Source organism: Sus scrofa, chromosome 13 (genome assembly GCF_054392235.1).
Source record: "Sus scrofa isolate SSC_HxYL_T2T_F1_AM1 chromosome 13, Sscrofa_HxYL_maternal_Yorkshire_Landrace_v2.0, whole genome shotgun sequence".
NCBI classification, from domain to species: Eukaryota; Metazoa; Chordata; class Mammalia; order Artiodactyla; family Suidae; genus Sus; species Sus scrofa.
Genome location: NC_139395.1, coordinates 97924301 through 97936815, shown reverse-complemented (window position 1 = coordinate 97936815; position 12515 = coordinate 97924301). Strand labels below are relative to the sequence as shown.

Sequence of the window (12515 nt, the reverse complement as noted above, 5' to 3'; positions counted from 1 at the left end):
ACCATGTCCTCATGGATACTAGTCAGATTCACTTCTGCTGAGCCAGGATTGGAGCTCCTATTTTATAGTTTAAAATATTGCAGGTTTTCCCTCCTTACTCTCCCTTTACTATGCTTCCTTGACTGTTTATTCTCTTAAGGAAACTTTGTAATCATTTTGTAAAGCACCCCCACCCCTGACAAAAAATAGCTGTTGAGATTTTGATTGAAGTCTTTAGACTACTTGAAACAAACAGTAAAATCTTGAGTGTACATTTAAGACCTCATGATCACAGTTGTCATTTCATTTGAGCTTATTGCTCAGTAAGGGCATTTACATTTTGTGTGAGTGTTGCTTAATACAATCCTATATAAATGAGTGTTTTGTAAACATGTTTTATGGTGTTCTTTGATTCAAAGCCAAAACTTTTCACTCCTCAAACTCAAAGGCACGTCGTTTTCTCAATAATAAGAAAATGTAGGAGTTCCCATCATGGCGCAGTGGTTAACGAATCCGACTAGAACCATGAGGTATGGGTTCAATCCCTGGCCTTGCTCATTGGGTTAAGGATCTGGAGTTGCCATGAACTGTGGTGTGGGTTGCAGACTCGGATCCCGAGTTGCTGTGGCTCTGGCGTAGGCCGGCAGCTACAGCTCCGATTCGACCCCTAGCCTGGGAACCTCCATATGCCGAGGGAGCGGCCCTAGAAAAAGGCAAAAAGACAAAAAAAAAAAAAAAAAGAAAGAAAGAAAGAAAGAAAAAGAAAAACAGAAAAGAAAATGTATTGTTATCTATACCTATGGTAAAATTTGAATAATTGTTTCAGAAGTAGTTTTTATTAAGTATATACAAGAAAGCCCATTATGTTTTTATGTTTGAAATTCAAAAACAATTCTTCAAAAGTAAGGCAGACTTTTCTCAAATTCCTTGATTATGCTAGATACTAAGTTGTGCCCATTTCAATTCCTCATTAGTGCATACTTGTCTCAGTAGTGTTCCTCTTACCTGCTTATAAACATTTAAGTAGAGGAAAAGTAAATCAGAGTCAGAACCATGAAGGCCTTTCTATAAAAGAGGATGCCTGTTAGCCAAAGTTTAGAAATTATTTAATACCCATATGAAAAACAAGAAATCCAATTTCAGAGTTTCCTAAATATTTTGGCATAATCTAAGCTTTTAAATTAATAAAACAAAATTAATTCTGTTTCAGTGAAACTAAATATACAATAAGGCTTTAAATCATTTGTAAAACCTTTTAAGGACCATGTACACAAACAGCTTTTTGATATAATAGGCATATTACCCATCTATAGAGGAAATTGAGGCTTTAAGGAGTTAATGTCAAATAGTAGGAAGAAAGGTAACTAATATTTTGAGTGCCGTATCAATTAAGTGCTTTATTTGGTGTTTTCCCAGGTTATCTTATTTTTAAATAAGTAGCTATTTCCTGACTAAATGTGATCAAGCTTTTGGTACATAACGTAACCACATAGGTTAGTGTGTCCAGCCCGTAGTGAATGCTTAACAAAAATTAGGCAATACTGAAAAAACAAAAAACTAAAAAAATAATGAACCACATAATATGTCTCTGTCTTACCAGCTCCTCTTGTTTGTTTACTTTCTTTGTTCAACTGTGATTAACTCAGCTTTTGTATAGGAATAGGTCCCTATATCCTGCTTTCTATTAGCTGCTGAGATATCTGTGGTTGACTATAATAATGATCCTGATCATTTTTCTTTGTTTTTTAGATTCCTGAATTTGATAACTTGTACCTGGATATGAATGGAATTATACATCAGTGTTCCCATCCTAATGATGATGATGTTCACTTCAGAATTTCAGATGATAAAATCTTTACTGATATTTTTCACTACTTGGAAGTGTTGTTTCGCATTATTAAACCTAGGAAAGTATTCTTCATGGCTGTTGATGGTGTGGCTCCTCGAGCAAAGATGAACCAGCAGCGTGGGAGGCGTTTTCGGTAAAACATTTATGGTTTATTTTATAATATTATTTAGATTAAGAACAGGTAGTTCTAGGAATTTATTCCCTTGCCTCTGATCCAGGGATTAAGAAGCTACCACCTGAACTGTTGGCTTCAAGAATTCATCACTTTAGTTACAGTTCAGCAATCAAGAAGCCGCAACTTTGTGTGGTAGCACCAGGGCCCCAGTGCACCTGCTATTTCCATACTGGAAAAAACAGATTGCCTGTGCCTTGCTTCTCAGTGCCTATAAAGATGCTAAATATTGAGATCTCTTATGCTATTGATGAAACATACCCCTCCCACAACCCCAACTGTCATGGAGATTTCACTACACTTCCACCTTCCAAACCTTTTGTGGACGCATCTAACTAAAAAAAAATTTAAGTCATATCCAGAAGCCTAGCTGCAGGGAATCCTGAGGTTTTAATTTTTTTTGTACAGCTTTCGAACCTCTTCGGTATCGGAAGACAAACTGGGAGAAAGGAATGGATGTTGAGAGCCGATTCACAGTAACCACCACAAGCATTTACTCAGTGCTCTGGTGGCATTAAGTGCTCCATGTTTTGTTGAAATCTCCCAGTTACCTTCTTCTCATTTTCCACAGTGATTACTTTCTTCATTCATAATCTTTCCACATCTCTTACTCATTTTTAAAGCTACTTCCTTACAAGATTACAAATAGACTCCTATGGCTAAATCTTAAAGAATAATTCTGTCTTTTATTACTTTGTCTATATTGAGCAATGTTGACCATTATTTCTTTCCTGAGCTTCCTTTCCATGACCTTTAGGTAACTGTTCTCTCTTACTGTGCCTTCTTACTCTCCTTGTTATTTTCTTTTCCACTGCTTTTTTCTTAAATATTGATATTTCTTAAAGTTCTGTCCTGGGTCCTGAGAGATCTTATCCAATGACTTTAATTACTGAATCTGTACTGATGATTCCCAAATTTTTCTTTCTTGGTGGGTATCTCTTTCCAGAGCTTCTAGAAATCTAAATGCCTGCTAAATGACTCCTTCTGAATACCACAGATACATATCATGCTTAACATCTTCAGAAATGAACTCATTTTTCCTCAAACCTGCCTTCCTTCTCTATTTCCTGTTTCCATGAATGACAACACCATGTAAATAGCTGCTCAACTGCAAAGTCCAAGAGTAATTTGGACTTCTCCCTCTTCTTCATTCCTTGCATCCAAGTCATATTTATTTACCTCTTTTTATCTTTACTGCCACTATCTCAGCCTAGGCCATCATTGTCTTCTACCTAGAGTACTTTAGTAGTTTTACTTTGTCCCTGTCCCAAACATTCTCTATTGCTGCAGCTACATTAAACATTACGGCTGTTTAATTTTCTGTTTCCCCACTAGAGTGTAAACTCTGAGAAGAATCATTTCTTTTTTGTTGTTGTTGTCATATAGTAACATTGAATAATCACTTCTTCAATCAAAGAACAAGGGGGAGAAAAGAAGAAAGATTACAAATGAGTTGATATCTTCAGAGTTGTTGTTATATTTTGGTAAGAAAGAGAGGTTAAATATGAAGAAGAGTTTGTTTACCACAAGAAATAAAATTTCATGAAGCATAACAGATAGAGCTAGTAACAAGGCTGTAGCAATGTACATAAAGTGGGACTTCCTAACTTGCATGCCATGTGGCCTGCTTGTGTGCCACACATGGGTTACAGGAGAAGCCAGACAGGAATTGGAATGCCTGTATTCAAACCTAGGTTTATCAGACTCTAAAACTCATGTTCTTCCTAGTAAATCCTGTTACCTCAAAAATGAGATATTTTGGCTGCTGATATCATTAATGTTATTAGTCTTTCATCTTATTCTTTTTTATGTATTTATTTTTTGGCCACACCCACAGCATACAGAAGTTCCCCAGGCCAGGAAATGAACCCACCCCCCGCCACAGCAGCAACACAAGCCACAGCAGTGACAAAACAGGATCCTTAACCTGCTGAGCCACTAGGGAACTCCTAGACTTTCATTTTACATGTTTTCATGAGGGAACCCGAAGATAAACATTATGATTTTATAATTATTTTTATATAATACTCTTAGAGATTGTTTTAATGATGTACTTCTTCTTTGATGTCATTATTAAATGTAGTATGTGTAATGAACGTTTTATGCTATATGTTTGAAATTATTTCTAGAACCAGTATAGTGTATATTTGTGATAAGTAAAGAATTACTTGGTAAGTGTTTGTAACATTCAGTGTCAGTTTTATACCATTATAATATTCTACTTTTGTGGTTTCTATCTGAAAAACTCAATTCTTTAGATAATAAAAGTAGGAGTACCCTGGTGACTCAACAGGTTAAGGATCCAGCATTGTCACTCTTGTGGCTTGGGTCGCTCATGTGGTACGGGTTCAGTCCCTGGCCCAGGAACTTCTGTATGCCATGGGCACACCCAAAAATAAAAGAAAAAGAGTAAAAACAAACAATTTTGAAGCTCATCTTTATTGATTATAATCATTTCAAAACATATATTTTGAACTTAAAATTGATGAATTAGTATTTTAATTACAAAAGCTTCTAAATAAGTTTACTTTATATAGAGATCTCTACTTCTTTTCAGAAAGTTGAAGATTTTTTTCCCCATTAACATTTAAGGTCAGCAAAGGAAGCAGAAGACAAAATAAAAAAGGCAATAGAAAAAGGAGAAACTCTTCCCACGGAGGCCAGATTTGATTCCAACTGCATTACACCAGGTAAATTCACTGAGAGAAAAATTCTGGAACATTTAAAATGTAAATGTAAATTTATTTTTCAAATATATTTTTCTTTTCCATCTTCTGTTTGTTTTGTCCTTAGGATTCCATTTGCTATATTTTCCCAGTTATGTCTCTTCATGAGATGGTTTGGTCATCTTGGTCATAAGTGCCCCTATGAAGACCCACTCTAGGATTTTACAGGTGTTGATAAGAGCAGCTATGGACGGAATTCACCCAGATGCACAAAATTCCTGACCTAGAAGGAACTTAACAAGATCAGTCCTCCTCCTGCCATTTATTTGTATGAAAACTGACTCAGTGAGGTTGTGGCTCACCCAAGTTCATTTAGCTAACTTGTTAGCTTGTTGTTTTCAGTATAGGAAACCCATTTTCCTAGAGCGCCTACTGTTCTGCCTCTCAGAGGCAGTTAAGATTTCTGTGACTTTAAGGGTAAATTAATTTATCAATATTACCAATTTAATTATATATGCAACAACATAGTCTGCACTTCCTAGAGTTTTGTCTAACATCATTATAATCCTTTACTTTGAAAAAAAATCTTAAAATCTTACTTTCTCATTAATTCTTTACTATGATTGTATTCTTTCATTAAGTGCCCTGATGACACATTGCTTAGTTAAAAACCGGTGTTATCATGATGCAGTTTAAAACTGTATTGCCTTTGATTGTTGACCATCGGGGCTTTTCCTAAAACATAATCATTATAGACTAAGTTTACAGATTAGTAATAATTTTCCAGGTTAACAGTAGTAGTAATAATAGTTGTTATTGGCAACTGTATTGAAGCTGCATGCTTTAAAAAAAAAAAAAAAAAGGCACTTCTGATTCCATCAGAGGAAATAGAAGATTGAAGTTTGTTGGGCAGTTGAAACTCTGCTCTTGTGTAAAAATATTTGAAGCATAGTCCTGAGGCAGTTGTAATATTCTTTGACTTTTTCTTCCTGATAATAACTTCATTTTAGGGTGACTGGTTAAATTGGAAATAGTAGTGATACTTGCTAGGGAAAGATCTAACATTACTTTCTTTTCAAGATAAGCAAGAAGAGCTTTTGACCTCCTCTGGAGATCTTATACCTAGCTATTCCCTGGACACCCAGGTCCAATTTCATGTTGTCACTGGGAATGAATGCACTTGTTTTTATATGTCTCTCTCAAATTAAATTTTTTAAAACTTTTTATTTATAGGGACTGAATTCATGGCCAGGTTACATGAACATCTGAAGTATTTTGTAAACATGAAAATTTCTACAGACAAGTCATGGCAAGGAGTTACCATCTATTTCTCAGGCCATGAGGTTATTATCTTTTTTTTTTTATTTAAAGAGTTTTTTTAATTTAATATTATAAAATGTAATGTATTATCCCATTTTTTAAAAATATTTTATTTAGACTCCTGGAGAAGGAGAACATAAAATCATGGAATTTATCAGATCTGAGAAGGCAAAGCCAGATCATGATCCAAACACCAGACACTGTCTTTATGGCTTAGATGCTGACTTGGTAGGTATAATGTTTATTGTTATTATAATCTTATGCCACTATAGTTAACTATCTAGGAGACTTAATATAAAAGGTTTCTGCCTGTGGAAACAGATATTGGACACATAATAATGATTGCTGCTTCTGCTAATACCAAAGTTCCAAAAATTTGGAAAAAGAGTTCTTTGCCATACTTTGTGATTAGTAGGTCTCTATAGTTATTTTCTCCCTGACTGACCCTAGTGCTGTGAATACTCTGCTGAGGTCAGGATAGAGGGCCTTTTTAACCCTCATGTTTAATACATGGTTTTTAATACCACATGATCTGATAACTTATAACCCAAGTAAATTTACTAGACTATTGTTTGTTCGTTTTAACTTTTTTGTCTTTTTGAATTTTCTTGAGCTGCTCCCTTGGCATAGGGGTCTAATTGGAGCTGTAGCCACCAGCCTATGCCAGAGCCACAGCAATGTGGGATCTGAGCTGGGTCTGCGACCCACACCACAGCTCACGGCAATGCCAGATCCTTAACCCACTGAGTAAGGCCAGGGATCGAACCTGCAACCTCATGGTTCCTAGTTGGATTCGTTAACCACTGCGCCATGACAGGAACTCCTGTTTTAACTTTTTTTGGCCATGTCCATGGAATGTGGAAGTTTCTGAGCTAGGGATTGAACCCCCAGCCACAACAATGACAATGCCGAATCCTTAACCTCTAGGGCAGCAGGAATTCCTGTTTTAACTTTTATTTTTTATTTTTATTTTTTTAACTTCTTTAGGGCTGCACCTGTGACATATGGAAGTTCCCAGACTAGGGGTGGAATCGGAGCTGCAGATGTCAGCTTACACCACAGCCACAGCAATGCCAGATCGAACCTGCATCTGCGACCTATACCACAGCTCATGGCAATGCCAGATCCTTAACCCGCTGGGAGAGGCCAGGGATCAAGCCCACATCCTCTTGGATACTATTTGGGTTCATTACTGCTGAGCCACAATGAGAACTCCAATTTTTATTTTTTTTTTAGGGCTGCACTTGGAGCAAATGGAAGCTCCTGGGCTGGGGTGGAATCAGAGCTGCAGCTGCCAGCCTACACTACAGCCACAGCAACGCCGGATCCAGGCTGCATCTGCGACCTGTGCCACAGCCTATGGCAACGCTGGATCCTTAACCCACTGAGTGAGGCCGGGAATCGAAGCTGCATCCTCACAGACACTATGTCAGACTCTTACCTTCACCAAGCCACACAGAAACTCCCTTTTTAACGTTTTATTATGGAAATTCACAAACCTAAACAAAAGTAGAAGAGAACATGTGATGAACCTCCTTGTGTCCTTCATCCACTTGCAGTAACTTCAGCTCCTTTCCCTAACCATCTGTCTCCCTCCTCCTACTAGATTCTTGAAGTATTTGGCGTTTTATCATTTAATCTATAAATATTTCAAAATGGAGAATATTTGAAATAGTAACTCCAATATCATTATCCCCCATAAAAATTAGCAAGTCACTGTTTCATGCATGAACTATTTCAGATTCTCATTTTGATTTTATTTCATTTGAATCAGGATTGAATAAACAGTACATTGCAATTGGCTGATATGTCTTACTAGACTATTTGACTTACTTTAAGGATTAGACTATTCTGTGAGAATATTAACTGAAAATATCCTTTCCTAGTTTTTTCTTAGTTTTCCCATATTAGAAGTATCCTGGCCTCCAGAAGAGTCTTGTATTCTTCTGGAAATGCTGCTACCTCTAATCTCTTACCTATTCCCCCATGACAAGTGGAAAGGTGTAAAAAACCGAGAGAATGTTTTGGGGATTTTTTTTTGTGGCAGGGAGTACAGTGGGGTGGTTATGAAGATTATATAAGTCTAAGTTGAACATTTTTTTCTTAGAAAAGTACACTCAAGTTCCTGCTCATGGGCAGTGGAGTGAGTTAAGAATCCAGCTGCAGCAGCTTGGGTCACTGTGGAGGTGTGAGTTCAATCACTGCCTGGCAGCAGTGCCCAGCTGCAGCTTGGATTCAGTCCCTGGCCCAGGAACTTCCGAATGCCTCAGGTGCACCCAGGAAGGAAGGAAGGGAGGGAGGGAAAGAAAAATGAGGGAGGGGAGAAGAACACTCACTTTACCACATTCATAACCTATAAATGTATAATTTTTTGATATTTGTATTTGTAAATTTAATTTGCTAGTAAGTTGTTTATTTTCCTTAAATAAGTATGTTCTTCTCTATATAACAGCATTTTTTTATTGCTTTTGTGAACCTGATGCTATAAAAAATGAGAGAATAGAACATTTCTTAATCATTTTTCAACAGATTATGCTTGGATTAACAAGTCATGAGGCACATTTCTCTCTTTTAAGAGAGGAGGTTCGGTTTGGTGGCAAAAAGACACAAAGGTAAATCATACTGCATATATATTGGAGGAAAGAACAGAAATTAAATGAGCAGTCATAATCCTTTAACATATTTATGATCTGTAAATATTTTCTCCGTGGGTTACCTTTTCACGCTGTTGATAGTATCATTTGGTGTACAAATTTTTAAATTGATAAATTCCAGTCTCTGTTTTTGCTTTTGTTGCCTGTACTTTCTGGTGTAAAATATAAGAAATCATTGCCAAATCTAATGTCATCAAGCTTCTTCCCATTTTATTCTAAGGATTTATAAGTTTTAGCTCTTAATATTTCAGTCTTTGATCCATGTTGAGTTAATTTTTGTATATAGTGTAAGGTAAGGGTCTTCATTCTTTGCATGTGAATATCCAGTTTTCTCAACAACGTTTGTTAAAAAAAGTGTCTTTTCCCTATTGAATGGTCTTGGATCCCTGTTTAAAAATCACTTGAACAAAACTGCAAGAGTTCGTCTCTAGACTTCATCTTCTATTTCATTGGTCTGTATGCATGTCCTTATGCCAGTACCACAGTATTTTGATTACTGCAGCTTTGTAGTAAGTTTTGAAATTAAAAGGGGTGAGACCTCCAACTTTGTTCTTCTTTTTCAGGATTATTTTGGCTATTTGAGGTCTCCTGAGATTAATAGTTTTTAGGATAGATTTTTTTTTTTTAATTTTTGTTAAAAAAAAAAAAAGTAAAGAGTTCCCATTGTGGTGCAGTGGTTGACGAATCCAACTAGGAACCATGAGGTTGCAGGTTTGATCCCTGGCTTTGCTCAGTGAGTTAAGGATCTGGCGTTGCTGTGAGCTGTGGTGTGGGTCGCAGACGCAGCTCAGATCCTGCACTGCTGTGGCTCTGGCATAGGCTGGTGGCTACAGCTCCAATTAGATCCCTAGCCTGGGAACCTCCATGTGCCATGGGAAGCGGCCCTAGAAAAGGCAAAAAGACAAAAAAAAAGTAAGATTTTCGTCAAGACAGCACTAAATCTGTAGATCCCTTTGGGCAGTATTCACATCTGATATCAAGCATTCCACCCTTTTAACATGAAATATCATTCCATTCATTTATGTCTTCTTTAATTTCTTTCATTTTTTTATTTTCAGTGTGCAAATTTTTTGCCCTTTTTTCTTTTCCCTTTCATCAAAAAAAAAAAATTTCTAAATATCATCACCATGCTGTGCATTACATCCGCAGGAATTTTTTTTATTTTTTTTATTTTTTATTTTTATTTTTTTTTAGGACTGCACCTGCAGCATGTGGCCGTTTCCAGCCTAGGGATCAAATCAGAGCCACAACAACGAGGCATCTGGCCGAGTATGCAACCTATATACCACAGCTCACAGCAATGCCAGATCCTTAACTCATTGAGCGAGGCCAGGGATCAAACCCACATCCTCATGGATACTAGTTGAATTTGTTACTGCTGAGCCAGAATGGGAACTCCAGGAAGATTATACCTTTTGACGACCTTAATCCATTTCACCACTCCCCATCTCCTACCTTTGTGAACCATCAATCTGTTCTGTGTTTCTGAGTTTAGTATTTTGTCTCTCTCTTTTTTTTTTCTTTTGCCTGCTTGGTCACATTTATTCTTTTGGATGGGATTATAAGTGGAATTGGTTCTTAATTTCCTTTTTGATTGTTGCTGGTGTGTAGAAACACAGTTTGCTTTTTTGATGACCTTGTAACCCTGTACCTATACTGAATTCATTTTTTAGTTCTTTAGTTTTTTTGGGGTTTTGTGTGTATATGTGTGTGTGTGTGGATTCTATGGGATTTTCTATACACAGAATTATGACATCTGTAAATAGATGTAGTTTTATTTCTTCTTTTCCAACTTAGCCTAATTGCCCTGGCTAGGACTTCCAGTAACTATAGTGAAAATGGGCATCCTTGTCTTGTTCTTGATCTTTGGAATTCCTTTCTTTGGAGGGAAAGCTTTCAGTCTTTCACTGTTGATTATGATATTAGCTATGGATTTTCATAAATTTCCTTAATCATGTTAAAGATATTCCCTTCTATTCCTACTTTGCTGAGTATTTTTTTCATTTTTAATGTTTTATTGAAGTATAGTTGAGTTACAATGTTGTGATAATTTCTGCTATGCAACAAAGTGATTCAATTATATACTTACATACATTCATTCTCCTTGAGATTCTTTTCCCAAATAGATGATCACAGAATATTAGGTAGAACTCTCTGTTCTATACAGCAGGTCCCTGTTGGTCCATCATTCCATATACCACAGTAAGCATATGCCGCCGAATATTTTTATCATGAAGGGATAATGGATTTTGACTTTTTTTTCTATTAAATGATTATGTGGTTTATTACTCTGGTATATTTCATTGATTTATTTTCTTATGTTGAACTATCCTTGCATTCCTAGGGAAAATCTCACTTGTTTATGGCGTATAAATGCTTTTAGTATGCTGTTAACAGCTTATATTCTTACTCGTAATTAATCTTGGAGTATAGCCCAATAGCTAGGAATATAGACCCCTATACCAAGCCAGGAAAAGTTAAGAGGAGGAAATGACAGTGTCTCATAATTGATGCCTCGGACTATACTGTACTAGATAAAAAAGTACATACACTCATTTATCTCTATTCCTTCTGCTTGTGGCTATCCTTAAATGAGCCAGATCCCACTGGTTTCTTATATCTGTTATGTATTATTTAGACTTTCTTAATTCTGAGAGACCTTCCACAGAAAGCATAATACAAACTAATTATTTTGAACTTTATGCCTATTATAATTGCAATTTTATATATATCATTTTGGCTTTGTCCACAGCATGTGGAAGTTCCTGGGCCACAGATCAAACCTGCACCACAAAAGCAACTCGAGCTGCTACAGTGACAGCACTAGATCCTTAACCTGCTATGCCAGAAGGAAACTTATGAACTTATGCATTTATATTTTTATCTCAACATTTCTCTGTATCTTTCATATAAATTACATGCTTTAATGACAAGAAATAATTATCTCCTAATAATGAGTTTTTTAAGCTACATTTTAAAACTTGAGCCTTAAGAATATAATTAACTCTCTGTTGATCATCCGACTAATTACAGGGTATGTGCACCAGAAGAAACCACATTTCACCTCCTACACTTGTCTTTAATGAGAGAGTATATTGATTATGAGTTTTCAGCATTAAAAGTAAGTATTAATATAACCATGGGTCAAAGAAGCATATGCAGAAATTTCCATAGGGTTTGACTCTTTTCTCCATGTTGCTGTAGGACAAGATCACATTTAAATATGATATTGAAAGGATAATCGATGATTGGATTTTGATGGGATTTCTTGTTGGCAATGATTTTATCCCTCATCTACCTCATTTACATATTAATCATGATGCACTGCCACTTCTTTATGGAACATATATTACCATCCTGCCAGAACTTGGGGGTAAGAAAAGTTTAATATTGGAGTTCCCGTCGTGGCGCAGTGGTTAACGAATCCGACTAGGAACCATGAGGTTGCGGGTTTGGTCCCTGTCCTTGCTCAGTAGGTTAACAATCCGGCGTTGCCGTGAGCTGTGGTGTAGGTTGCAGACGCGGCTCGGATCCCACGTTGCTGAGGCTCTGGCGTAGGCCAGTGGCTACAGCTCTGATTCGACCCCTAGCCTGGGAACCTCCATATGCCACGGGAGTGGCCCAAAGAAATAGCAAAAAGACAAAAAAAAAAAAAAAAAAAAAAAAAAAAAGTTTAATATTCATTTGAGGCTCCTTTAATTTAACACTCAGCTAACCTGAAAATGTCACTCACTTTATTAGATTATTGCATGCACAGCTGAAATGGGAAAAAACTTGGAGTGTCTTTGTTCTAAGGTGCCAAGCTCTAAAGTTGTAATTTTCAGTGGTTCACAACCAAAGAGAATGACCTAAGTTAAGCAGTCTCATTTATTGAT

The 12515-nt window shown here is 36.5% G+C and overlaps 1 protein-coding gene across 17 annotated transcripts in view; it reads left to right on the top strand.

Moving 5' to 3' along the window:
- The window catches only part of XRN1 (5'-3' exoribonuclease 1), a 110219-nt gene that overhangs the window by 9007 nt on the left and 88697 nt on the right, over positions 1–12515 (top strand). For 14 of the 17 annotated variants that reach the window (XR_014824074.1, XR_014824073.1, XR_014824075.1 and 11 more), the window contains exons 2-8: positions 1729–1961; positions 4593–4690; positions 5900–6009; positions 6104–6214; positions 8516–8598; positions 11674–11761; positions 11845–12013. Coding sequence is in view for 7 of the 17 variants with exons in the window: in XM_084989931.1 (XP_084846057.1) it covers positions 1729–1961; positions 4593–4690; positions 5900–6009; positions 6104–6214; positions 8516–8598; positions 11674–11761; positions 11845–12013 (892 nt within the window). In the remaining 10 variants the exon portion in view is untranslated. Of the gene's footprint in view, positions 1–1728; positions 1962–4592; positions 4691–5899; positions 6010–6103; positions 6215–7222; positions 9364–9947; positions 11762–11844; positions 12014–12515 lie in introns of all 17 variants that reach the window. The other 3 variants (XM_084989933.1, XM_084989932.1, XM_084989934.1) reach the window with 2 other exon arrangements.